The 27,068-nt window shown below is 35.5% G+C and overlaps 3 protein-coding genes across 3 annotated transcripts; 1 reads left to right on the top strand and 2 right to left on the bottom strand.

Annotated features, from left to right (window-relative positions):
* Positions 1 to 351: 351 nt before the first annotated feature.
* LOC143559564 (DAR GTPase 3, chloroplastic-like) lies at positions 352 to 3,659 on the bottom strand. Its single transcript, XM_077048097.1, has 9 exons — positions 3,406 to 3,659; positions 2,097 to 2,240; positions 1,899 to 2,015; positions 1,644 to 1,787; positions 1,480 to 1,566; positions 1,285 to 1,400; positions 986 to 1,167; positions 803 to 860; positions 352 to 642 (listed from the first exon to the last, which is right to left on the bottom strand). Exons 1-9 carry the CDS (start codon positions 3,526 to 3,528, stop codon positions 504 to 506), a joined length of 1,110 nt encoding a protein of 369 aa, XP_076904212.1. The 5' UTR covers positions 3,529 to 3,659; the 3' UTR covers positions 352 to 503.
* A 1,671-nt stretch (positions 3,660 to 5,330) lies between these two features.
* On the bottom strand, positions 5,331 to 12,749 carry LOC143559582 (N-terminal acetyltransferase B complex catalytic subunit NAA20-like). Its single transcript, XM_077048109.1, has 6 exons — positions 12,612 to 12,749; positions 8,607 to 8,685; positions 6,918 to 7,050; positions 6,705 to 6,774; positions 5,981 to 6,041; positions 5,331 to 5,886 (listed from the first exon to the last, which is right to left on the bottom strand). Exons 1-6 carry the CDS (start codon positions 12,747 to 12,749, stop codon positions 5,795 to 5,797), a joined length of 573 nt encoding a protein of 190 aa, XP_076904224.1. The 3' UTR covers positions 5,331 to 5,794.
* Positions 12,750 to 19,967: 7,218 nt separating this feature from the next.
* Positions 19,968 to 21,788, top strand: LOC143559563 (small ribosomal subunit protein eS24z-like). The gene is made up of 6 exons (XM_077048096.1): positions 19,968 to 20,055; positions 20,462 to 20,541; positions 20,627 to 20,668; positions 20,905 to 21,075; positions 21,356 to 21,442; positions 21,561 to 21,788. Exons 2-6 carry the CDS (start codon positions 20,467 to 20,469, stop codon positions 21,594 to 21,596), a joined length of 411 nt encoding a protein of 136 aa, XP_076904211.1. The 5' UTR covers positions 19,968 to 20,055; positions 20,462 to 20,466; the 3' UTR covers positions 21,597 to 21,788.
* The last annotated feature ends 5,280 nt before the right edge of the window (positions 21,789 to 27,068 follow it).

Genomic DNA, 27,068 nt, shown 5'->3' with positions numbered 1-27,068 from the left:
TGAATTAGCATTGGAGAATCAATTTTACTCAAAATCCAAAGAGATAAAATTAACACACAATAGTTTAATCAAACTTAAACTGATTATTCATTCATTCGAGCATTATATAATGTACTAATGCATATGATGTGAATGAAGCTACTTATTTTTTGTTTATTTATATAACCATGAGAACCAATAATCTAAATCTTATGACCCACCAACATTCTGCTAACCAATGAGACCAGGTAACACACAGTTTGCATCGGGCAGGCGACCCTCCAGAGCTTAATGGCATATAATAGTGGAAGCCTGATTCGAGCACACATAAATCATAGCCATATAACCACTACAGCTAAAGTAACAAACGAATCGGTAAAAACTAACTAGAAATAAGGCCATGATCCAAGAAAGGTACCGCTAACAAACGGCATTGAGTTTTAACAGCCTCATAATTTCTTACATTTTCTTTTTTGAGTAAATTTCTATAAATAACTAAATCCTAATACTAGACATTCACATGATTATGTAACACGAGTGTGAACGGGTGGTCTCTCGAGAGCTATCATACCTAATCTCCCTTTTCTAAAGTCTGACAAGACCCGAAAGGCGGCTTGATGTTCATCTCCATTGAACAAATGGACAGCAAGTTTGTGGACAAATCTGTGCATTAGAAACATAAACATTTACATAATTTGTTTTAGAAACAGGGTGCAAGTTTGTTCTTTTTGGGGTTTTTTAAAGTTATATAACAGATGGATGAAAGTAAGATGTGTTGTTTAACGGTTTGACCAAAAAAGTCAAAGGGTGAAAAGAAACGTACGTTTTACCACACCGGCCGTCAGTATCAATCTTATAACGCTCCCACAAAATATTTTTATCTACCACAAACAAGAATAATGTTGGATTATCAAAAGGGTATATATGTAATTTTGAACTTTCAGAAGGATATATAATTATATATAATCAATCAAGACATTTGCTTAAACCAATAAACCATACTTACTTGCTGTGGGAAGTTTTGAGAGCATTTGTACAAGAACACCTGCAACATCAGTAACATCGTATGACCTCTCACCAATGTCATCACATATCGCAAGCTTTATGGCTGCGGTTTGGTCGCTCATCCTCATTGGGATTATTCCAGGTGAATCTAGCAACTCTAGATCGTTTCCAAAACGAACCCACCTTTTACCAACATCATGAAACAAAATAACAAATTAAAATTTCTATATAAATAAAGTAATAACTCTAATACGGCCATTTCAACCCATTTGCCAAATTTTAAAAAGAAAAGTAACCTACTTTAATACTCGTGTTACCCCTGGTCTCGGAGCTGCAGGACACATACGCCGTTTTAGTAAACGATTGATTAACGATGACTTTCCAACATTTGGATAACCAACTATTCCAGCCCGCACCTGTTACACATTGTATCATAACTAGTAAGTGATAATAATGTTTTTGTAACTTGTTATTTAACACATAAATGTTACTCACTGGACGAGGAAGCAGCCCCCGTGCTCTGCGTTTCATATTAACTCCTGCAGCTACTGATTTTGCTAATCTTCCTAACTTCATGGTCCCCTGCATTTTTAATAACAGATTCATTAACTCCTATTATGTTATTGTTTTATATAGTTAAAAGGAATTTGCTAAAATACCATCCCGAGTTGTCCATTGGAGAAGACAACTTTTATTCCTTGTCTGCCATAATAATCGGCCCAAGCGTTCCTATCTGCAGCTGATATCATATCTTCTCTATTCAACACCAAGATTCTCTTCCTGTTACCGAGCCATGAATCCATCTAATTGCCAACATAAGCTTAAACGTATAAATATTTGGAATCAACAGCAAATAACATCAATGAGGCTTTTTTTTATATCTATATATAAAAAATAAATAAATAAATAATTACCTGTGGATGACTCGTGGACATTGGGATCCTAGCATCTCTCACTTCAATGACAACATCCATTAACTTAAGTTGTTCTTTGAGTTCTCTTTCTGTTTTTGCAATATGACCAGGGTACCACTGAAGAATATAATTATAAAAAAAATTATTAAATTTCCATTAAAAAACTCCTTAAAAGGGAAACCATGACCTTAATAGTACCTGAACTGGACGCAATGTCTTCGTCCAGTGGTAAAGATCGGTCTCAAGATCGGCCCAATCGTACTCTTCTTCAAAAGCGTCATTTGCATTACTAGAATTCATGTTACCATTTCCATACCAGCTTGCAGTTTTCCCACCAACAATCTGCAATAATTTTGATTATCTGCTTCATTAGACACTACAATGATTCTATTACATATGTGAAAGATTTCAGCAGCTTTAGAGCAGTAATAACTAATAAGCACGAGAAACAAATTCATATGATCATATCAACTTCTTCTCTTCCGGGACATGAATTAGGGGTTTGAAGTCAAATTCCTAAGAAAACTGGCATAAATTTTGCTTTTCTGACATCAGAACGAAATCAAAGTAATTTAATTATTCGTACATGAATTACCAAATATTGTCAACTGACTGGCATTTATGTTAGCCGGCAATGCGGAAGCGACAACACACAAACATGCACAAAGGATTCAAACACAGAACACAAATTGAACAACACAATAACTTTAGCATGGTTCGGTGGACCTACGTACACGGGCTGCAACTACATAATCGTGTCTTAAAACAGTTACAGCTAATATTAATTAATCAAACGGGCCCAATAGCCCTTGTTAGGGGTGTGCAAGAAACCGAAAAAACCGTTCCGAAACCCGGAAAAACCAAAAATACCAAACCAAAACAAAAACCGACGGTTTAGTTTTATGTTTTTATAAAAACTGAACTAATGGTTCGGTTTTGGTTTTTCATGTAATAAAAACCGAAAAAATCGAACCGAACTGAATCCCTAATTTTTTTATTTTTTATTTTAAGTAATTTATAATAATTTAATAAATATGTAACTCAAATATTTTTTATCAAATGTATAATAGTCTATTAGTTTATTAGTTAACAATGCACACAAATATTTATACTTAAATTCATTATTTTTTGTCAACTTTTTTTTCGGCCTAAAATATTTAAGCTTAAATGGCAAAACCGAAAAAACCGAAACCAAAATGAAAACCGAAAAACCGAAACCGAACTGTTTCAAAAAATCCAAAAACCGAAGTTTTGGTTTTCAGTTCGGTTTTAGCCCAAAAGCGCATCGAACCGCACCACAAACACCCAGCCCTTGTTGTCACCCGAACGGAAACCGGCAATTAAACCTAAACGCTTCACCAATTTTAAGAATCTACACTGTTGGTTTTCTTTAAAATTAAGTGGATGGGGTTGGTTCATATTAGTCAGTAAGAGCCAATTTCAGCAATTAAGGGAAACACGGAGGACTGAGTTTGTATATACAAAAGAAAACAAAGAGATGAGTTGCCTGAATAGTAGGTGGAGACGACGGAGTTGGGGCGGTGGCAAACACCGTTAACGGCGGCCTCTTTCGGTGTTGAATAACAACAGGTGTGTTGAGAAATACACCAGTGAGGTGAATAATAGACATTACTACCGACTGGCTGCCGTTGATTACAAGCAGCAGCTTGGGGTGTAGGTGTTAAGAGTCTGGAGAACACTTGATTCACCCACCGGAATATTTTATCTTCTTCACTTCATATCAAAAATCTGCACTTTTTTCTTACTACTAACAAAAATACATTTTCCCTTTTAAGTTTACAACACAAATTTATTTATTTATTTATTTTTTGGTTTGAATTGTATGACGAGACCATATGTTTTGGTTTAACTAGTTAAATACTTAAATAAGCTTTAACTAGACAATATTTTAACAATGGTGCTTTGGTTTAACAAGATTTAACTAGATATTAAAACAATAAAAAGAATAAAAGATACGACCGGTTGTTAGCGGGGGCGGATCTCAACTTTAAGCCCTCATGGGTGTTAACCGGTTAACAAGAAGGGGGTATTTGGTGTGACGCCCTATGTTTTTCATGGCTTGGTTTAACACCGGCCGGCGGTGATGATATGGCCTAATAAAATCAGTTTAATGTCAGCACAACACACAACTCACTAAGAATGAGCTCGGTACCGGTATTGAAAATACTGATGCCGAAAATCACAAATTCTTGGTACCGATACCGAAATATTCGTTCGGTACTGGTATAGAAGGTAAAAATTAGAGGTGGCAAATGGGTTGGGTTGGGTTGGGTCGAACGAGTCATGGGTTGAAATGAGTTATGGGTCAAAATGAGTATGAGTCAAAATGAGTTTGGGTCAAAACGAGTCAATTAAAAAAAGGGTTGTTTTGGTTTGGGTCAAAATAGGTTAGGGTCAAACCGGGTTTTGAGTTTTTTTTTTTGAACGAGAATAACGGCGAAAACATTTTAGTTTTTTTAGATTTTTTGTTTTTTACTTATATTTTAAGTTATGATTTTTTTAATTATTTTTTTTGAATTTTTTTTTTTTGAGGGGATTTTCTATTGAGATCGAAAACCCTCAAAAAAAATATTCAAAAATAATAATAAAAAAAATATAACTCAAAATATAATCATAAACAAAAAAAGTAAAACACTAAAATGTTTCATACGTTGTCCTCGTTCTATAAAAAAAATAAATAAATAAATCTAGAACCGAAACCGAAAGAATCGACAAAAATGAAACAAAGAAACAAAAAGCCAAAACCGGACCACATCAATCGAAATCGAAAAAATCAATCAAAACGAAACTAAAAGAATTCAAACCGAAAAAAAAAACAAAATTGAAAAAACGAACAAAAACGAGTCCGGAATCGACCAAAAGAAACAAAAGAAACCAAAACCCAACACGTCACGGGTGAAAACTCGTGTTGACTTGAAACCTGAACGGAACCCGTTCCGATCTGAAACCCGTTTCGTTCCGAAACCTGTCTTGTACGAAAACTCGTTCCGATCCGAAACCTGTCACATTTTCTTAGGACACTAACCCACATCGATCCATTTCTTTAAACTTGTCGACCCCTTTTGACCCGAAAATAAAAGGATGGAATTCAAATGACTCATTTTGACCCGAAAATAAAAGGATGGAATTCAAATGACTCATTTTGACCCATTTATTTAAAACCTTTTACCCAAACCAACTCATTTAACTTTTAAAACAACTCAAATTGACTCATTTGAAAGGGTTTGGGTCAAGATTGCCACCCCTAGTAAAAATTAAGGAAATACAGGTATTGTACCGTACTGGTACCGATCCCGAAATTCAAAACTTTGGTAACGAATCGGTACCGATTTCGGTACCGGTAATTGGCACCTATACCGAATTTGCTTATCTCTACAACACAAGGACTAATAGAAAGAAAATTTTAAGGTTTATACTAACCAAATAAAATTAATATTCGAACCATTATAGATGAGAGATCCATGAATCCTACAACTATATTAATGTTGTTATATTGAGATAACTATAAAGATATGTAACTAAAAATTTATGACTTTCGCGAATTGAATTATCATGGGGAAAAACAACTTATATTATACATTGTTGAATTCGGTTTGGAAAGATGATATTAGCGTACGGTTTGCACAAACACTGATAAACATCCAAACCAGCACAGAAGCCAACCCAAGAACTTAAGTCAAACTCAACAACACTACTGCATCCAAATCAATTAACTTCCATCCAAGGATATATTAAACTGTGTTTAGTACCAAATAGCTCTAATACAAAGTCAATTAAAAAAAACTCAACATCTTGTGCTCTGGTACCGAAACGAACACTGTATCCAAAACTTGCAATGAAACATACATCAAGCTTGTTTGTTCTAGCAAGCAGACCTAATCATACTCCAGTTCATCAGGTGTAACCGGCCTCTTGAGTGGTATTATAGACTTCTTATCCACATCCCGAGATAAAGCTTTTCTCATATCTGAATTTTCAAAACAAAAACAATATAATAAATATTATGTTTGTCAAAGAGTTGATGAGCAAAAGACAACAAACAATTTTTAAGACGGCTTTACCTAAACCATCTTCCTCCCCAGAATAGTAACGTAATACACGTCTATAGATAACATAATCAAGCTGCAAGATACAGGTTGAAACAATCAGAATCATCAATTTATACACATGCTAATAAGCTGTCTGTTTACTTATTTTATTTTACTTTTTAGCAGCTATACTTGCCCACACCTCTACCATTCTACTAACAATACCCTGTTTAAGATGATAAACTATCGTCAAGCTAAATGGCGACTCCTAACAATGGATCAAAATGTGTGCAAAGTTTATCCATATACCTATTAATGGTCAATTTTAAATATACTTTTATATATATAACAGGTCAAAGTGTAAAAAATGCCATAAAAGAATCAGGTAAACTGTAGTGTTGATGCATATAGTTTTTGGATAGTTTTACTAAAATAAAAATAGATTGTTGTTGAAATCATATAGTTTTCGCCATCGTTTTTTAGCATGTGGAACTTGAACTAAACGTGTTACGAGTCAATCCAAGTTGTGCCAATTATTTTTTTGGTTATGACAAGTTAGCCATTGCCCAACCCATCCATGTAGCCACCTCTAGTTTCACTCAATGGCGTCCCATCCAACTTACATTTAAAATAAACAGTGTGCATATCTTTGTTTTTGTATACGTGAGTCGGTGAGTGTTTGTGTGTTTGTATGTGTGTGAGACATACATGCATACATATATAGGAGGGGTGAAGGCAAAGGACTGTCAAGCATTACCTTTTCATACATCTTTATAGCAGGTGTATTTGATGCTCTTACAAAAAGGTCCACAAAGTATGCTTTATCACTATAGAAAAACACAGAACAAAAAAGAACTCAAATGAATGATGAACTGTGATGCTAGTCGGTCGATTACTGTTATGCATTATAAAATATAAACAAAGCAGATATAAGTCCATGAAAACATGTTTATAAACAACCGCAACTTACATTTTTTCACTGATGTCTTCAAGCAGGTTCATTAGTTTCTTTGCCAACTGCTGTCTACGAAACTCAGGAGCTACGGTGACAGCTGTCACATGGCCATGCCATGACTCACCTTGACCTTCAACTTTACCCATAACTGCAGTCAATGTAAAAAACTTTTGTTCATATTCCCTTATGATGTCGCACAATTATAAAACAGAAAAACAATGTAATCGCATAGTCAAAACCATAGTTATCAACTGCGCTAGGCGCACTCAAGGCGCATACGCCTTGCCTAGGGCCTAGGCGCAAGGCGCAAAAAAACGAGGGCCTGAAGAAAATAAAAAGCGCACTTAAATAAAAAATTAAAATATATTACGTATATGAAAAATAATACTATTCTTCAAATAAAATAAACAAAAGCTATTATATAACATTTAATATCATCTAATTAGTACCAAAAGTTTTAAAATAGTCAAGATTGAAATGTAATTCCATAACTTAAATAACTTAATGTATCAATATAATGCCTTTGACCTCTCCTAGATCTAAGTTTTAATAGCAATCCTTGCGTTTCTTTTGCTAGGCTTTTATCTTCTCATGTTCTTAGCATAGACAATGCTGAATCGCTCGCCTAGGAACTAGAAGCGCATTTATTAAGCCTCGCCTAAAAAATGGGACTAGGCGCAAGAAGCGAGGGCTTGTAATAACTATGGTCAAAACTAATAAACACCTAGTGGCTAATACTTATAAAGAAGCAAATAAACTAAATGTCTAAATCTATTGAGGCTGATTTGGTTTTCTGTCTGGGTTCGACTAATATTGTTGCTGATTGACTGATTTTAGTAATGTTGCTCTAGTGTTTTCCCTTGGGGTTTGTCATTGGGTAGCCTAGTTAGTCAGTTTGATAATTTCTGTGTTTGTATTCCTTTATTATTTCTTTCAATAAAGTTTACCATGGTTTTGCAGTTAGCCAAAAAAATGCAATAAAGTAACATTTTCTATATAAAACAATAATTTATATATTACACAAATAAAGTGACATACAAAAGGATAATATATCCAGCGGGTGTGTGAAAAGACGATTCGGTTATGGGAGCTTAACCATAAACACAACCGACTTTCGGTTATGGGTTGGTTTAAGTTAAGTTTGGTTAATTGTCCAATGTATTTTTTATGTTTTTCTTTCTTTTGTTCTAGTTCGAAATTGGTTCAGTTATGGTGTTCGTAGCTCAATTGTGAAGTTTCAAAGCTGAAAAATGACGATTTCAAGCTTAATTATGATGTACCAAAATATGTAACAGACCGGTGCAGCATAAATTTAAATGTTCGAAATTGAAATAAAGGTATAAAATTTGAAAAACATAGACATACAAGGTTCGGTTCGGTTCGTTTTGGTTAAAGTCGGTTAACAAAGGCACATTAAACGTAACCATAACCGAATGATCAGTTAATCAAGTTCACTTAACCATAACCGTCAGTTTTGTTCGGTTAAGTTTAACTTCGGTAAACAGTTTGGTTTTCAATTATGGTTCTGTTTTTGCACATCCTGTGTAAGACATCAAGTTTTACATTTGGTTACCATAATACTAGAAAGACGAAACAAAACCCTAATAAGAGCAATCCCCAAAATAAGCCCTAATATCATGGCAAACACAAGAGCAGTATCATTATTATTATGAAGTAAAAAAAAATGATGAAGTAATTAGTTACTGTATCCCATGACTCTGTTTCCAGGAGCTTCAGCAACATGAAAGTAATCAGGCCAGCGTGCCAAGTATGTCATATTAAACTGTGAGCATTAATCAAAAATCAGCATCCATAATAAATTAATAATCATAAACCAAACACATATGTTCTATTATAAATAAATATTAGCCCTAAATAATCAAGTGAGGTTCAATTTGTTATTTATTGTCTTTGATTTGGAAGGAGATGGTAATGTTTATTAAATGCTTACGGTTTCAGTTTCTTCTTCCTCTATGATTTGGATCGAATGAGAATGAGAGACCTGTTTTGCTTGCTGTTTGTGGGGTTAAGGTACATAGACGGTGAGTTACACTTAACACCTTCGAGGTTACACAAAATGTCACTACACATTTTTTTTTCTTTCTGAAAAGTCAATTTATATAGAATAAAACGGGCAACTTACAAGCCGTAAGAGTCCACACAAGATACAAGAACAAAATCAAAATGAAACAAACAAACACATACACGCTATAATGGGAAATTGACAAAGTTGAACCTACACCAATCCTCCTAATCCAAACTCGACCTTCGCATCTGATGTTTGATGTTTCCCCACAAGAACAAAGTTGCTTTGATGTCGTTAATTACCTTTCCCACCGAAACCGGTAAGTTTTTGAAGATCCTATTGTTTCGAGTTCTCCATATCATCCAACAAGTGACAAATGAAATTGCTTGAATAATTAAAATTACCTCCTTTTTGCCATTGTGTTCTTTATAAATTTCTAGCCAATTCATAATGTGTAGGCATGGTAATTTTATCCACTTGGCCACCCCACACTTAACCATTAAATGCTCCGAAGATTCCGGGAACATATCGCAAGGCACACATGTATCGTTGCCAACGTTTATACGTCTTTCAAGTAAAACGGTTTTTGTAGCGATGCGATCCAGTAATAATCTCCATATAAAACAATTTACTCTAATCGGTACCCATTGTATCTAAAAATTTTGTTCTACAACAGGTATTTGAAATTATCTAATTCACATCTCAAGGCATTCATAAGGAAAGTGTTTTCCTTACCCACTGTATCTTTCCATACCTAAACATCCGGTCCCATCTTCACCTGAGCAACTGAAATTAACTCTACACACATGTCAAGAACCTCTCTAAGAGTTCTCGTGTTCGGCTCTATGTTCCATCTCCAAAGCCATTTCACCTCATTATTTACCCAATAGTAACAATCATGCACCATTATATCTTTGTGTTTTTCCAGTAAAAATAAGGAGGGAAATAAAACTTTTAACAGTAAATCACTCACCCACTTATCTAGCTAAACCATCGTTTTGTCTCCCATCCCTAAGTTAATCCACAACTGATCGACCAACTTTATATTCTCCAAATCATAATCCTTATCCAAACACCCAATATTATTCCACATTCCACCTAAAGATTATTTAAACGAAAAGGGACGGCACTCTTGAATATTCGTATGAACTGTTGTTATAACCCTTATCCATAGAGCCAATCTACTATTTTTGAATTTCAACCACCATTTAGCAAGTAGAGCCACATTCAACGCTTTTAGGCTTCCAACACCAAGGCCTCATCTGTTCTTGTCTAAGATGATTATTTGCCACGCCATCCAACTAATTTTATCTTTATCACCGTTACTCCCATATGAATCTCCTCCTCTTCGATAAATGTCACTTTACATGATAAGTATTTTCTTCAATGTTTTTTTCTTTTTTCTTATGGTAATATAGTTATTACTTGTGAACACGTAATTTAACCCAAGACATAGGACAAAAGATGTAATTTCCTCTGGTTATTATTAATAGTTTTGTTTAAGGCAAGAAGTGAACCATCAAAGCATCATAAACATTGTATCATTTTAACAAATTGTAGCATTAGTGTTCGTGTATATAAAAACAACATGAAATACTTTTACAAACTAAGTTATTCGTATCAAACGGAAAATATAACTGTCACTGTTATCAGATAATATTCACAAGTCAACTCTTGTTTGCACGTGGTGGGAAAAAAAGTAAAAAGTTTACTTTCTCTTTTTAAATAAAAAGCAAGTATTTATTTTATTAAGTTTAACCAGTCGATATAACATTTGGTCTTTTTCATTTGCATCTCCTCTATTTTAGTCATTGGTTAAAATAGGTTTTAACCAACGTTAGAACCGTTAAAGAGTAGCCAGTAAGCAATATCTCGTGAATCTTGACGATAAGTTTGGAGTCCACGACGATGGTAAAATAGTGTGTGTTTTTAAAGATTAAATATGGTTTTAATAAGCTAAAGTGTGTTTGTTAAACTAAAACTCACCAGCGTAAGCCTATCCGTTTTAGTACATGTATTTAGGGTGAGTTTAGGTGTGCAGTGACATAGAATCTTTGGACTATCTAACAAGGACATTTAACATCCATCATCATGCAGTTTGTGAACTTTAATGTGTAATTTTAAACTACGTAAATTGTATGTAACTTGGGGTTTTAAAGTCTTCCATAGTGACGTTGTACTTTGTGTGTAAATCTAGTATCAACGTCATGCTAAAATTTTGGGATTTGACATTTATATGGTGCAGTTACTGTACGCTAATGTCTTAGCGTACAGTATTAGCGTACAATAGGTACGCGAGACGCTCAAATGCAAAAAACAAAGACAAAACCTAAAACGCTCACAAAAACTTAAACGCTCAAAAACGGTCTTTGTGAAAAAAAGTGAAAAATTGATCGATTAACCATCCAAAACTGTTTTTTCCGGTGAACCAATGATTGATTGGATATGTATTGACGATTCCGAGATGTTTGGATGTGATTTCATGGATCGATTCGTGAAAAATGGATTCGTGTACGTAATGTACGTTAAGACATTATTGTATTGGATCTTTTCCCGACATTTATAATGATGCATAATTTAAAAAAAAACATGTATAAATTTTACCAAGTATTTATAACCAGTGCTTCTTTTCTAATAAGGAGGACGGGACACTCATATGGATAGGGTGTATGGCTTTCAAATCACATAACACCACCACCCCATCCCATGTGGGTAAAGTGCATGGCTTCATTCAATGGCAAATGTTTGCCACACAAAATTGATTCATTGTTGACTTGTAGAATTAAAAAGAATTAATATAGTTTTAGGGTACTTGTGGGTAGGTGCTGCCTGTAAGTTTGTGAGTAATTAATTATAGAAATAAGATGACAGTACATGAGTAATCAATGAATATGTAATACCCATAAGTGCCCATTCTTTTTTAATAAACGTATTCTCCTTTTGTGTTTATTTTGTAAAAGCTTCACCATCCTTTTTCTTTTGTGGTAACTTGAAACTTCATATTTCTTTATTGCTATTGCCCATTATTTGGATAATTCTTTATTGCCATTGAGATTTGTTAAGTTTGGTCCGGTTCACTCAAAACCAGCCGGTTCATGCACCCTATTGACAATAGCCAGTTTAGCCGGCCGGACCATCAAACTTGAGCAACTTACATGGTGTACATTAAAGATTATTAAGTTATCAATTCTTTAAGGCAATACACAAAATCTATACAAACCAAAAGATCAAACAAGACATAAAACACAACAAAGATTGAATAAACTCAAAACAATATACCAAAAACACACACTCCTAGTCCTAGCTATTCACTCTTCCACGCACACAACACCAAACAAAACCCCATATGCCCATCTTTACTCAACATTCTCGACCAACACTCATCCTCACTCGCCCACAACTTCTTGGCAGAAACACAAGTCTTAAAACAAAAACACCGCGTTCCCTGTCCACTTCTCGAACAACCAACTATGAATAAAAAAAATACAATATCAGAGAAAATTTTCTTCCTTCTTATTTCTTATTATGCCAATCATATACAAAGAACATATATATGAATATGTTCTGTTCTATCTCAACCCAAAGATCTAGAAACAAGTTATAACCAAACTCAATCTCTATACTATCGGATAATAACAAATAAATAAATATAAAGGATGTTTTTTTAACTTAAAATCCAATACATCCCAATAAACTTCCACGGGTAACCCGTCAACCAAAATCGTATAATTCCCTCTAAACTTCCACCTCAAACACTTCACTTGCATCACCGGGTTCCCATCAATCCGTATCATCAAACACGAGTTATCGTTCACTCCCATCGCGTCACATTCTATTAATATGTCATGAACTTGACCCTTACCACAAAATTGAGCCCGTGTCGAATACGCCTTCTTTTTGAAACAAAAACAACATTTGGCGCCAAACTAGTTGCGTCATGAATTTGATTTAATTTCTTGTGCACTTCCTTATTCATATCCCCTAAAACAAGAACGATTTCACGATTCATAGCGATTGCTAGATAGAAGCCTGTGACCGGTTCGGGTGATGATGGACAAAATTTTGCATATGTTAAGTCCCGGTAAATGTTGATCAATTTGGAACATGCTTTTAGGGTTCTAAAGCCTCTTCTTTTGGAGAATAGCCATGTCGAGTTTACAGAGAGATTGGTTGTTTGAATTGTTGATTTCGACGGAAAGGCTTTGGCTCATTAGGTTTTTAGTCCAAGTGAGAGTGATAATGATGTAAGATGAATTGTGCATTTTGCATTGGTATACACAAGTTACAAGATTTTGGGCATTTCTGGTTGTAGTGGTGGGAGTTTCTAATGAAGATGAAGCTTCACCAACTTGAACACCATTTTCACCAAAACAAGAAGGAAAGTCCTTCATTTCTAACTTAAATAAACCAAATTATTATAGTAAAAATATGTAACTATGATCTTGAATGTAAGCAACAATTTATGGGAAGAGCTTTTTAAAAAGCTGACACGAAATCGTTTCGTTTGTAAACAAGTCGAGCTCAAGGTAAGATAAGCCCGCTCGTTCACTTGACTCATTTAAATTATTAAAGCCCAAATTTTAAAATATACAAATTATAAATCTGTGTACATTAAAAATAATTATTCCTTTGTCTTTATTATATATATTGTAAAAAATACAAAATAATTATTTTTTAAATAAACTAGCTGACTCGAGCTTCTAATGAGCCAAATTCAAGCTCAACATTATAAATTGACAAGATAAACGAGCCAGCTCCATTGGCTTGGTTTGAAAACGAGCCAAACCCGAGCCCACCCTGGCTCGGCTCGCTTGCATCATTGTTTATGGGTAACATCCAAACTTATTTAAAAAAAAACAAAAAAAAAACAGGATTTTAGTCGGTGATCTTTACCTTATATTCAAAAAATATAGTGGTGGGTAACCTAGCTCCAAGATCAAAATTCAATATTTCTTGAAGTGTAAGAGAGAAGATCTTGAATCATATGATGCCATTGTCTTTAGATATATTGCATGTAAACTCCAAAATCATTCAAAGGTTTAGATTTGTTGAAGAATAAGATTCATGCGTATGGTGCCATTGCTAAAGAATCATGTGAGAAGGAACTATTGCTTCTTTATCCACTCAACTTCTCTCACACACAAACACCCAACACACAGTGGTGCCATTAATGAGTATGGCTTTTCATGTTATGGGTAGCCTTTTATGATTTAGCGTAATAAATGGTGGTTATGAAGATTTTTTTATTATGAAATGACTCATGCTCAAAAGCTATCATTTTGCTCATGTAGAGTGGAAACATCTACAAATGGGGTATTATATAATACATTGTTCCTCCAAGTTGTAACCAACTTTTTTCTTGAGTTTTTTAACCAAGGAAAGGAGAGGGAATGATAAGAAAGAAAAAGGAAGTTAAGAATTTTTTTTTTTAATTTAGGTGTGTTTTAAGTTGGAAGGAAATTAGAGGAAAGGAAATGATAACTATGTTAAAAAATAGTTATCCTTAGTATTCATCACATTTTTTGGAGGATAACTTATTGGGAAAATACATTAATATAATCTCTCCTAACTCCTCATACTCTTTTCCTTTCCATCCTAAAAAAACTCAAGAACACCCGTTTTTTAACTATCCTTAGTTTTCATTTCCTTTCCCTTCTTTAAAAAAAATTTAAGAACGTGGCGTTAGGAAGATCTTGACCCTTGAAAGTAATTAACTTTTTATCACAGCCATTCAAACCCCCAAAATTTCTTCTAGAAGCAGCAGTTAATAATGGCAGTTCCACACTCTCTCTCCTGACGGTTGATTTTGCTTGATGAAACTGTCCATCCATTTTCCCTTTCTAAATCAATCACAACAGTTGTTTGTTATTTCATTATTATTATTGTATTGCTATGCTATAATCTTAAACTCAGGAACCTGAAAGTTTGTACTTTTTCTGTTAGATACTTTGAGAGATGTGTTTGTTTTCTCATGTGTTTTTGTTTATATCAGTGTTGCTGGAAATTTATGTGTTAAAAATTGCTACTTGTGATTGCAGGTTAATGCTATTGAAAGAACTCCCTTTGTGAGACTATGAGTGAACTTAATAAAATACTTTTTGGACAGGTGCATATTAAACTAATTAATAAGTTTCATTACAACATTGTTTGATTATTTTTGCAGTTTTACTGCTAAAAAATAAATAAATGAAAGCTTGTGGTTGTGACTTTCGTGTATTCAAACCAATCTGTTTGACAAAATAACTCTTATCTAAACTCATAAATTATTTAACCCATCACACTCCTATTTTCTTAAATGTCATCTGTTAGCATGCTCATGATTTTCATGGTTTTGCATAAACACCTTAAACAAAGTGACCTCTCATTCATATTCAGGCTACATGTAATCTATGGACCCCCTACATATTTATTTCTTTAGGTATAATTTTGTCAGTTTTGGAATACTTCCAAGTAATTTAACATTTTAAAATTTGTTTCGGCACATGTATATTGGTATTTTTATGTCATGTTTTACTGAATGCTTCAACAAATATGACTTATTCTTTATGTCATTACATTTTATTGGGTTTTGAAGTTTTAGACTATGTAGGGTGCTGATGATTCGATTCTATATGGTTGTTGTTTAGTAGCTGATGAATTGGTGCACAAGCTGTCCATATTAATTTTCATGATGTCTTATGGAGAACATGTTCGTCCAGTTTCCAGTCGCCGTATTTTAACGACTCGCCTATAAAAGCTAGAAAAATATCAAGTTAATTATTCAGGTAACGCATAAGATATGTTTTTAAATTAGTGATCTTATTTAACATGGTAATTATTTTTTTAATGTCAAATACTATTTGTGGCTCATTAATATAATACCTAAATAATATGATTTTTCGTTTCCATTAGTGACCGTCGGAGTTAAGTTATTTGGACAAGATAGCACATAAGTTGTAATGGAATCTTCTGAGGCTGCACCAACAAGTTTTTACAGTTCATCCAACAGTTTCTTATAAACATTATAATCAAAAATGTCATATTGAGGTAAGCCCTTTGGATCATAGTTATTGACATGTAAAATCGAGTAATTTAATGTGGGTTAAAAAATGTTGTACATATGTACATTGGAACATAGACCGATAAACATGAAGTCCTTAGCTCATGTGCACATATATGATGATGAAATTACCTCTTTTTCTGTCCTTCAAAGTACCTTTTACATGCAACCGTTTCCCAAACTCATAAGGGTACTTTTAAGATTGTAAAGATATAAGCTTTAAGGTTATAGTATTTATATATGTCATCAATAGGTATGTTGGTGACACGTTTGGTAATGCTTCGCTTATGAGTTTGACAAAGATAGCTTACATGAAATTCTGAAATCCTTTTGCAACACTAATGGTGAGCATTTTTTTAATACTTACATCAGTGCCCCTTCACTTTCACTCAATTTATATTATAAGATAGAAGTATGCAGGCGTCTTTATACTATCTTTGACTTTTGAGCGGTCAACCTAATAGGTGATTCAATAGAGGTTCACCATGATGTTGTTGTTAATCTGCCTTAACCAGCAGCTAAAAGTAAAGGTGATGCCCAATATAATTTTCCCTTCTCACTGCTAATGAATGTTAAAAATCTATCAAATCTCACATTATGGATAATTTTTCAATTCAGGGCTCTTATAATGTATTAAAATAGAATTGCTACACTATTGTAATTCAAGATACTAAACCTATCTTGACAACTAGAGAACCTTTGATTTACTCACTAAATTTGACAACAAAAAGGAGAGCTGCATCTTGGGCTAGTCCCTTTGAAGCAAAGTAGTTATGGCCTTATGGGATACAACAATGGAGACTTTCTAAATGGAGTGTTCTTCATTACATAGACTAAAAAACTGAACTTCCAACTGACAAGGAGCTGCATGTTTCCGAGACTTTAAATAAGCCGAGGAAGAAAACAAGGGAGACTGTTAACGGTTTGGAACGAATTGTGTTACATTTTTATGTTAAACAAATACTATTTTGGTTTTGAATGAAAAGAAAGAGAGTTTTGCTATTATGACTTTAAACCACCCGACCACCGGACGGGTATAAAACTAGTTATTATTTGTTATGGCTATGCGTATTACCTGTTTAGCATTTAAAACCATAGTTTATACATGTAGCTCTCTTTTTGGTAATCAGCTGTTTGTATATTATTCATGTTAAGTAAATCAATATTATCTCAAGTACATTTAAAATCATGTAACTCATACATGACATGTTTAAGGGGCTGTTTGTTTACATTTACATCTTAATGGAACCATTCAGATGTAAACATTTGATTCATTCAGACTTCAGATTGTTTGGTTCCAAACAAAAAAACATCTGAATGGTTAAAATTAGGTCTGAATCATTCAGACTTATTGTTGTTGCTGAATGGGACATAGGCTCATTCAGATCTGACTCATTCATATCTTAATAAACCAAATAGTCCCTAACTCATTTGTTTAAACATGTCAAACTTATTGACATGATAGCATTGACTAATCAAGTTGTAATTGGATTGGTGTGTGTTGATCGCTTTTTTTTCCTTTTTTTCTTTTTTTTTAACTAAATGTGCTCAACAAGTCAACATGAAATGACATTTATTAAACATCTTAGCCCGAACAATGTCTTTGATATGAAAACACAAAATTTAATTATTTTCGTATCGTGTAATAAATTGTCACCTTGGGTTTAAGTGGCTAAAACTTACAACTACTTTGTTATACTTAAAATAACATACCATTTATGATACAATTGTTAGATGCTAGTTTAGTTATTTAACAAACAGTTATCGTTAAACATGATTTGATTAATGATAATTGTGAATCCGTAAAGTTGTAATAAGAACAATATAGTGAACTTGTGTCTGACTAGTCGTTGACTTGTCCGACTTTGATGTGAGAATAAGGCAACGATGAGGGGCCAAGGGGCGGTGTCCCAAACCCAACAGGAGGGGTGTGGGTAACTGTTCAAAAATGCCTAAATCATTTTTAAGTTAACAAACCCGACACACTATGAACTACATGTAATAAAACAAACGTGTTGTAGAGTTAGGTCTGTTCACAACACTTATGAATCAACCCAATAATTAACAAAGATTAACATACACCGCTCGAGTCAAAATTCTTAACACTTCTTTATATTACCTTTTTATTTAAAAATAGCTAGTTTTAATGTGATGATTAAAATTTTGAGTTATCTAATGTACATAGTTGACAGACTTAAAATATAATTTAATAAATATGAAACAAAAAATGTCAATTAGATGAAGCAACCTTTTTATTTCTTGAAATATTACTGAATGGCATACCAAATTACCAACTACTAATATTATTTGGACACTTGGCATAAAGTGATTGAAGGTATTTGTTAGCATTTGACACTGAACTTCATACCAAAAAAAAGCTTTCTTACTTATCATTAGATTATTTCATTAAAATATCATCTATGATCATCAATTGAGGAGTGGAAGCTTTTAGATGGGGTGGCTTCAATCCTTATTCTCCCCCATCAAGAACATGTGGAATCGAATTCACTCAACTCGTACACGCTACCGAAAACGTATGCATTTAAGGTTTGTTAGTATTGTTATTGATTACGGTTCTTTTGATGTCTAGACTATGTTTCGATTTGTTTGTAGGTAAAGGCTTGTATGTGTTGTATGAAGATGATAAGTGTTGCTCGTGTGAAGATGTGCAAATGTTGTGGTCGATTTTGGTTGGACCGGAACCTAGTTTTTCGATCTAAAATTTGAAGTAAACAGTAAATATGGGATTATGATCAATGTTTATAACCAAACAATCAACTTTATGTCTAGATTTTCTTTGTGTATGCTAGAGAGATTCATGATGATTCTTCAGAGCATACTTGATTGGTTTGTAAATTGTTACCTAAATACCAGTGTGCTTGATATAAAATTATAATGATTAATAGTAAATAGTTTTGTTTACATAATTAATTTTGTACTTTTACGTTAAAATGGATTATGACTTTTGTTTGGCCCACTAGTTTGATGTGTTGTTCTAATCGAACAATTGAAATAGTTGGTACATATGAAATATTAACTTTTTAATTATGTGTTACATCATATGTTACATTTAATTCATCATGTTCAATGGGAGTGTAAATAAGTCAAGCCGGATTACTTGTAAACTATTACATATCGGTTTGTTAAAAAAATGAATCATGTCTATTTCAAACGAGTTCGAGTCAATGCCACATCTAATTAGATCTCATTTATACATGGCCGGGTTTAAGTAAAAAGGCACATCAAGGTTGATTAGCTCGCGAGTGGTAGTAAACTTTTACTTAAAATTATAATAATAGTTATATAATACAAAATATAATTACACAATAAATATTTATGTTTATGGTATCTTTAACGTATAACCAACTTCAAGTATAGAATTGTGAAACCCCCATAAACACTTGCACACGATACTTAAAGTATATAGCGAGAGAAAAGAAACCCGACCATACAGCTACACATAGCCGCCTTATTTATAAAAAAATTGTGAGTTTATCGCTGGTATTTATCATAGCCGCCTTAAAATAATTATACATACAAATACAATTTGTCAACTAATAATTAGACGAAAAATTAGTTGCGTCAGAATCATGCTCGAGCATGTAACATTATTCACCAACCGAGTTTATGTTACAACACCAATCCATTAACATCATCCATTAATACCGTCATGCCAAAAACTGATAAAACATATTCCATTAAAACCCTTGTTATATTGAAAAGTACGTTCTTTTTCACATCGATATCAAACAACAAAAATAAATAAATAAATAAAATCAATAAAAATGCTTAATAGCATAAAAAAACATTAGATTGTTTAGTGAAACAAAAAAAAACAATAAACTTTGTATGTTGAAATGTTTTTGGTCACAAATAAAACAAGTGTTTTTTAATAATATTTTGTGTCACACCTCACAAATATAAACATGACTCTTAACGGGCTACAGTCTGATGCTTATAATAATCGGCCCAGCCCACTAAATGAACCACCATCATTATATTCGTGTGCAATTTAATCGTTAGGGTTTCTTCTAATCTGTCTTTGCCTACTTGCAAACGCCGTCGTCAACCGGAGTATCTGATCTACGGTACGCCTGCACTAAACTAATCTCATAACATATTATTTATTCCAGCTGAATCATAAATATTTAGGAATCTAATGGCGTAATCAATGTGCTAATTATTGTATATTAATTCAAGTCTTAAGCTGGTTACTGCACTTAGAAGTTGTATAATTGACTAGTTGTTAATTAATTATACATTTTATAGTTTATTTTATTATTGGTTTGATACTTAGATTTAGGTTAAATAAAACTGGCTAAAATTTTGAATTTTGTTTGCTTATGTGTTGTGTGTGTAAATAGAGCAATTGAAGTTTATCTACATGCACAATGATTTGAATTCAGTTTCATTATATTATTATTATTATTATTCATGGTTTACTTAAATGGTGTAGTGATTTTATATTGTTTTGTCTTTTTTTGTGTAATTTAGTGAAAATGGCGGACACGAAGGCGGTGACGATTCGCACCAGGAAGTTCATGACTAACAGACTTTTATCCAGGAAGCAGTTTGTGAGTTTTGTCTAACTTTTAGTTGTTTTGGTTTATAAATTTGCAGATTGTTTTTCGTGCTTATGAATTGGTTGTGTTGATGTAGGTCATTGATGTGCTACATCCAGGCAGGCCAAACGTCTCTAAGGTTCGGTCTTTATTGTTAGTTTTTCATATATGTTTTTATTTCTTTTGTGCGTGTGTTTTGTATTGTTTGTTACATGTTGAAATGCCATAACTAATGGCTTATTAATCTTGTACAATTTTGGATGTGTGTTTAGATATGAATGTTATGTGTAAAGCTTAGATGAACAATTATATTTTTTACGTGTATCCTCTGTCTTGTGATAAATTTTCTAATTTGGGTTTCGTTTTTTTGTAAAGGCTGAGTTGAAGGAGAAACTTGCTAGGATGTATGAGGTGAAAGATCCAAATGCCATCTTTGTATTCAAGTTTAGAACTCATTTTGGTGGTGGCAAATCAACTGGATTTGGTTTGATTTATGATTCTGTTGAGAATGCCAAGAAATACGAGCCAAAATACAGGCTTGTCAGGGTAACTCTCTAAACTTTTTTTTGATATGTGTTTTAGTCATGATGTTTAGAGGTGTTGGATTCAGGGTTTGGGTTCGTTCAAAGTGAAAAGTTTTGTGGATGTGAATCATATTTCTAATAATGGGCATTTGCTTATAAGTACTAAATGGATTGAGCTTAGGAATTGATTTAGGATCCCAGTGTGGGATTATGATCTGCAAGCCAAACACCACCTTACATTATGTTTGATGTGGTATTTACTCGTGGTTTATTTTTCTAATTTTCTCTATGAATATATGCAGAATGGACTTGATACCAAGGTTGAGAAGTCAAGGAAGCAGTTGAAGGAAAGGAAGAACAGAGCAAAGAAGATCCGGGGTGTAAAGAAGGTTAGTATTTCATGTTGTAAGCGTTATTCATTAGAACCCAAGCATTATGTTTTAATGGAAAAATATACATATTTATGAGATTAAAACACACCCTAAAAGGTACTTTCTTACTTCGCAGACCAAGGCAGGGGATGCTGCCAAGAAGAAGAAGTGAACAATGAAACTGGTGGTACTTGTTTTGTTCTTATGAGAGCTATTCTGTTTTCTTGGTGCAACATTTCGGTTGGTTTTTGTTTAGGAATTCTAAATTAAAAGATCTATATCTGTAGCTTTATGTTGGATATTTTTGGCTGTTTTTTATGGCTTAATGTTTTGCAATACATGGTTATCTTGTGTTAGTGTTTTTTGTGTTGTTTAGTTTTCACTGCAAGCTCCTTGGGGGACTTGTTTTCTGGAAATTTTATGTGTTTCTTGAACCTGGCCTTGAGTTGGGAAGGGAGAACTAGTGTTTAGTTTAGATATTTTGATTCATAACTAAATGTAAAGTATCTGTAGGTTTTTTAGTTGCTTGTTAGGCTAATTAAAGAGTTAAGTAGTAATCGCTTTAAAACCTATCAATGAGCCGAGCCCAAGTTTACACTTCTGATAGTCTTATTATACCCACGGACCCACCCTTTTTTTACATATTTCACTCTTAAAGGACTTGAGAAGTTCGATTGTGGAAGCAACCCTATTGCAAGCATGCGAAGTTTGTTTGAATGCTTATCAACTTGATGTCTTACATTTTTGTGTCATGCTGCAATAATATAATATATAATGGCATTAAATACATATGAATTAAAACTTTTGAAAAACCAATACAAAAAATTACTAGTTTTGGAAAATTTTCAGGCTTTAAAAAAACAATGAAATTCTCATTCTACAATGTTTTAATTATTATATTGGAAAACTATGTATAGAAGCTATTGGGCCTAAAATATGTTTGAGAACAATATATGGTAGAAGAATGAGCTGGCACGACAAACTCGTAACTTTTTAATACACCTTAATTATCTATATAGAGTAAATGAGAAAGTTGGTGCCATAAAATTGACAAAAGGTTCCAAGACTTTCATATATATAAGATACTTGTGCAATCTAGAGCATTAATTCAGCTTTGGTCCATTGGCTTGGTGGTGTTGTTTGAAGTTGGAGTTCCTCTGATCAGCCCGGGTTCGATTCTCAGCAGAGGCACATAAAGCTTTTTAAAACCCTTTTTTTCCAGTTGTGTCATTATTCTCAGCATGGGCAAATAAAATGTTTTTGAACCTTTTTTTCCCATTTGTATCATTATTAAGGCCATGAGGTTTACCAATCGTTTTTTTTTCTAGATTCGTAACAAACGCTTTATTTTTTGTTTTACCGAATTTGTGTCGTCTCACCGCCACAATGTCCGAGCCTGACAATGTTCGGATTTTACCGACTCACCACATAACGTCCAATACCGACAACACTCGGGTTTTACCAAACTTTAATTTAGTTCCGTTGCTGTAACAAATGTAAACGAAATCAACATAATTTTTGTTGACCCACCGCTAAGAAACTCGGATTTTTACCCGCGCCATGATTTACCAACTCACCACCACAACTCTCGAATATGAGTCGACTCGCCGTTGCAACGACCGGGTTTACCATTGTTTTAAATATGTTGACAAAAAAATTATAATATGTTATACGATTGTCGTTGACTCATTGCGTTAGCGTTTGGCCCCGACTAACGCCACCCCAGTGGCTCACCTCTATTTCTATTTTTTGTTTTCAAATTGTTTTCGTTTCAATAACGTAACGAACTTAGCTAATATTGACTAAATTCGCGTTGACTCCCCGTTGCGACACCCAAGTTTTGCCGGCCAATTTTACCGCGCAACGCGCGGGTAAATCACTAGTTAAATTTAAAGAGGTATTGCTAGAAAAATCAAAAGTAGGATATTATTTTGAATAACTTTTGAAGTATGTTAGAGGTATGTTATTCGGAAGAATGTGTAGTGGTTTAATTAAAAGTGACATGTTCTATGCATGGATTTTCATTAACTCTTTCGGAAAAAAAAGCATAATCATATAAAACAACATAATTATTATTTATTTATTTTTTATTTTAAATAAACATAAGTTAAGCGAGTTAAGTTTGATTGAGCTTTTGCCTCGGTAATGCAGTGGCGCCTAAAGGGACTCAAGCCCCTTTAACGCCCCCTTTAACTTTGGTTGTAAAGTCGTTGCTAAGAAATTGTCGGTGAGGTGGTAGGGACTCCACCCCACTAGAGTTGGTGTAAGCAGGTGCATAGGAAATTCAATGAAAGATAAAAAAAGAGTGCATCTCATGGGCCCGGTCCATTATTAATTGTAGGGGTATGGTACTAAACCCGGTTTTACGACCCTAAATTTATTATGTTTGGCTTATTTTATTATATGGACTAATACAATGTTATTGGGCTGAGGGGGTTTTGTGGAGGTAACCCTAACTGGGCTAGGCCCATTAGGGTACCATGATGGTGGCCATGAGGCTCTCTATATAAGGAGGTCTCCACCTCCTTATTAAGGGGTCATGCTCAATAAGAGCCACCACCACTTTTTTGTGTCTGTAAACAAGAGATATTTGAGATTTCTTAGCAGTCACCTCCACACCCCCTAAAAACCATTGCAGGTCTCAAGCAACCGGAGAAGAAGATCAAGACGTGGTTCGTTTCATCTCGAAAATCCGTGGAAACATCGTCATGGATCAGGTCAGATTCATTTCATGCTTCGATATTGGCGCCATCCGTGGGACGGCAACGAACTACCCTTCGATCTTCATCTCGGCTGTCAGATCTCTCCCAGGAAAAACCCAGATCTGGAAGTTTACAGAAAAAGGCTTCAAGGCTTGTTCTATTAAAGCTCAAAAAGATCCATAGATCTAAAAGAGGCTTCCAGATCTGTGCAAAAAGAAACTGCCTGACTCGAATGATCAAGTCTCCGGATCTGTGATGGTTTTAAATCCGCTCCGAGCTTCAGATCTATGTAGATCTGATTTACAGATCTAGATCTAGATTACAGACCTGGATTTTAGGTTTAAAATTGCAGATCTAACTCTTAAATTGCAGATCCAAAAATTACCAGACTTCCGCCGCCATGAACGCGCAACCGCAGATTCTCACTCCGCAGCCGTGCATGGATCAGGTCAGACTTCCGCCACCATGAACGCGCGCCCGCGGATTCTCACTCCGCAGCCGTGCATATGCCGCCGCGGGAACCACCACGTGGGTTTCGCGCAAAAGACCTCCATCATGTGGGTTTTGCGCAGAAGACTGCCATCACGCATGCTCGCCAGCGGGTCACCATTCCGCCGACATGCGTGAACGCCCGTGGAAACCACCGCGGAAACCACCATGTGGGTTTTGCGCAAGAAACCTCCGCCATGCACGCGCGCTCGCGAGTCACCACTCCATCGTCGTGCATGCGCGCATCAGGCCTCGCGCCAAAACTTAAAGGTTGGGAATCCTCATAATATCCCATATGGCTACGCGCCAAACTTAAAGGTTGGGAATCCTCATAATATCCCATATGGCTACGCGCCATACTTAAAGGTTGGGAATCCTCATAATATCCCATACGGCTACGCGCCAAGCTTAAAGGTTGGGAATCCTCATAATATCCCATATGGCTACGCGCCATGCTTAAAGGTTGGGAATCCTCATAATATCCCATATGGCTACGCGCCATGCTTAAAGGTTGGGAATCCTCATAATATCCCATATGGCTACGCGCCATGCTTAAAGGTTGGGAATCCTCATAATATCCCATATGGCTACACGCCATACTTAAAGGTTGGGAATCCTCATAATATCCCATATGGCTACGCGCCATACTTAAAGGTTGGGAATCCTCATAAACCCACCAGGCCACGCGCCAAACTTAAAGGTTGGGAATCCTCATAAACCCATACGGCTTCGCGCCGAATACAAGACCGAACGCGGCTCCGCTCCGTTCAACATGCACACCACCATGATGCTTGGGCGCAGTCGCATATCACATGCTCATGCACCACATATGCTCACGCACCACATATGCTCACGCATATTACATATGCTCACGCATCACATATGCTCACGCATATTACATATGCTTACACATCACATGCTCTCACATATCACAGTCTACGCGCACGCGCACGCAACATCTGCGCATGGCGCATGACACAGAGCCTATGTGCACGCGCATGCAACATCTGCGCGTGGCGCGGGACATAGTCTACGCGCACGCGCATGCAACATTTGCGCGTGGCGCGGGACATAAAGTCTACGCGCGCGCGCATGCAACATCTGCGCGTGGCGCATAACACAAAGCCAGAGCCTATGCGCACGCGCACGCAACATCTGCGCATGACGCACAGTCTACGCGCACGCGCATGCAACATCTGCGCGTGGCGCATAACACAAAGCCAGAGCCTATGCAACGCGCATGCAACATCTGCGCGTGGCGCATAGCACAAAGCCAGAGCCTATGCGCAAGCGACATAACAAATGAGTAGTCTAATCCCAAATCAGGATAAGGACAACCTCATTTAGCAGCAATGAATTAGGGGACTGTCGTGGTATCCCACCACCACGTCATCGCAATAAAAGACATCCGAATCTTAGGGCGGGAGCCTAATAATATCCCACATGGCCACGCGCCAGCTTCATCATTCTTATAGCTCGTAAGTCGCCTCTCGCGCAAGCTTCATTATTATTATAGCTCATAAGCCGCAACTCGCGCAAGCTCCATTATTATTACAGCTCGTAAGTCGCCTCACGCGCAGGCTTTATTATTTTTATAGCTCGTAAGCCGCAACTCACGCAAGCTCCATTATTATTACAGCCCGTAAGTCGCCTCACGCGCAGGCTTTATTATTCTTATAGCTCGTAAGCCGCAACTCGCGCAAGCTCCATTATTCTTATAGCTCGTAAGCCGCAACTCGCGCAAGCTCCATTATTATTACAGCCCGTAAGTCGCCTCACGCGCAGGCTTTATTATTCTTATAGCTCGTAAGCCGCAACTCGCGCAAGCTCCATTATTCTTATAGCTCGTAAGCCGCAACTCGCGCAAGCTCCATTATTATTATAGCTCGTAAGCCGCAACTCGCGCAAGCTTCATTATTCTTATAGCTCGTAAGTCGCCTCACGCGCAAGCTTTATTATTCTTATAGCTCATAAGTCGCCTCGCGCGCAAGCTTTATTATTCTTATAACCCGTAAGTCGCCTCGCGCGCAGTTTTTATTATTCTTATAGATCCGTAAGTCGCCTCGCGCGCAGGCTTTATTATTCTCAGATCCGTAAGTCGCCTCGCGCGCAGGCTTTATTATTCTCATAACTCGTAAGCTGCCTCGCGCGCAAGTTATGTTACATTATTATCGAGATGCGCGCTCCATCTTTTATCAGGCCTCGCGCCACTATGATGCGTGCTATATCTTATTTATGCCAGGGCACCATCATTATCATAAGGACCGCAACATGTCACCATCATGAAGAAAACCTCCCAAAACTCAAAGACAATAAGACAAGGCCAAAGAAAAGGGAAAAAACCGCCTCATAGCCTAACACACCTCATAAAGTCCAGCGCTCCACCTAGACGCTTGCGCGACCAGGAGCAACGCTGGACTTGGGGGGCTTGTAGGGGTATGGTACTAAACCCG

The sequence above is a fragment of the Bidens hawaiensis genome, unplaced genomic scaffold (assembly GCF_021521415.1).
Source record: "Bidens hawaiensis isolate Kalapana, Puna unplaced genomic scaffold, B.hawaiensis_p1.1 tig00019940_1, whole genome shotgun sequence".
In the NCBI taxonomy this organism is placed as follows: Eukaryota; Viridiplantae; Streptophyta; class Magnoliopsida; order Asterales; family Asteraceae; genus Bidens; species Bidens hawaiensis.
This window is presented reverse-complemented; position numbering and strand designations above follow the sequence as displayed.

Excerpts from the sequence above, each read along its gene's own strand:
- LOC143559564 (XM_077048097.1), bottom strand. The coding sequence starts at position 3,528 with ATGTCTATTATTCACCTCACTGGTGTATTTCTCAACACACCTGTTGTT. Across the intron at positions 861-985 it reads CTCAAAACTTCCCACAGCAA|ATAAAAATATTTTGTGGGAG; the intron begins GTAAGTATGGTT and ends TGTTTGTGGTAG. Across the intron at positions 643-802 it reads GACGGCCGGTGTGGTAAAAC|ATTTGTCCACAAACTTGCTG; the intron begins GTACGTTTCTTT and ends TCTAATGCACAG.
- LOC143559582 (XM_077048109.1), bottom strand. The coding sequence starts at position 12,749 with ATGGGAGTGAACGATAACTCGTGTTTGATGATACGGATTGATGGGAAC. Across the intron at positions 6,775-6,917 it reads GAAGACATCAGTGAAAAAAT|TGATAAAGCATACTTTGTGG; the intron begins GTAAGTTGCGGT and ends GTTTTTCTATAG. Across the intron at positions 6,042-6,704 it reads CTATAAAGATGTATGAAAAG|CTTGATTATGTTATCTATAG; the intron begins GTAATGCTTGAC and ends TGTATCTTGCAG.
- LOC143559563 (XM_077048096.1), top strand. The coding sequence starts at position 20,467 with ATGGCGGACACGAAGGCGGTGACGATTCGCACCAGGAAGTTCATGACT. Across the intron at positions 20,669-20,904 it reads GCAGGCCAAACGTCTCTAAG|GCTGAGTTGAAGGAGAAACT; the intron begins GTTCGGTCTTTA and ends TTTTTTGTAAAG. Across the intron at positions 21,076-21,355 it reads CAAAATACAGGCTTGTCAGG|AATGGACTTGATACCAAGGT; the intron begins GTAACTCTCTAA and ends GAATATATGCAG.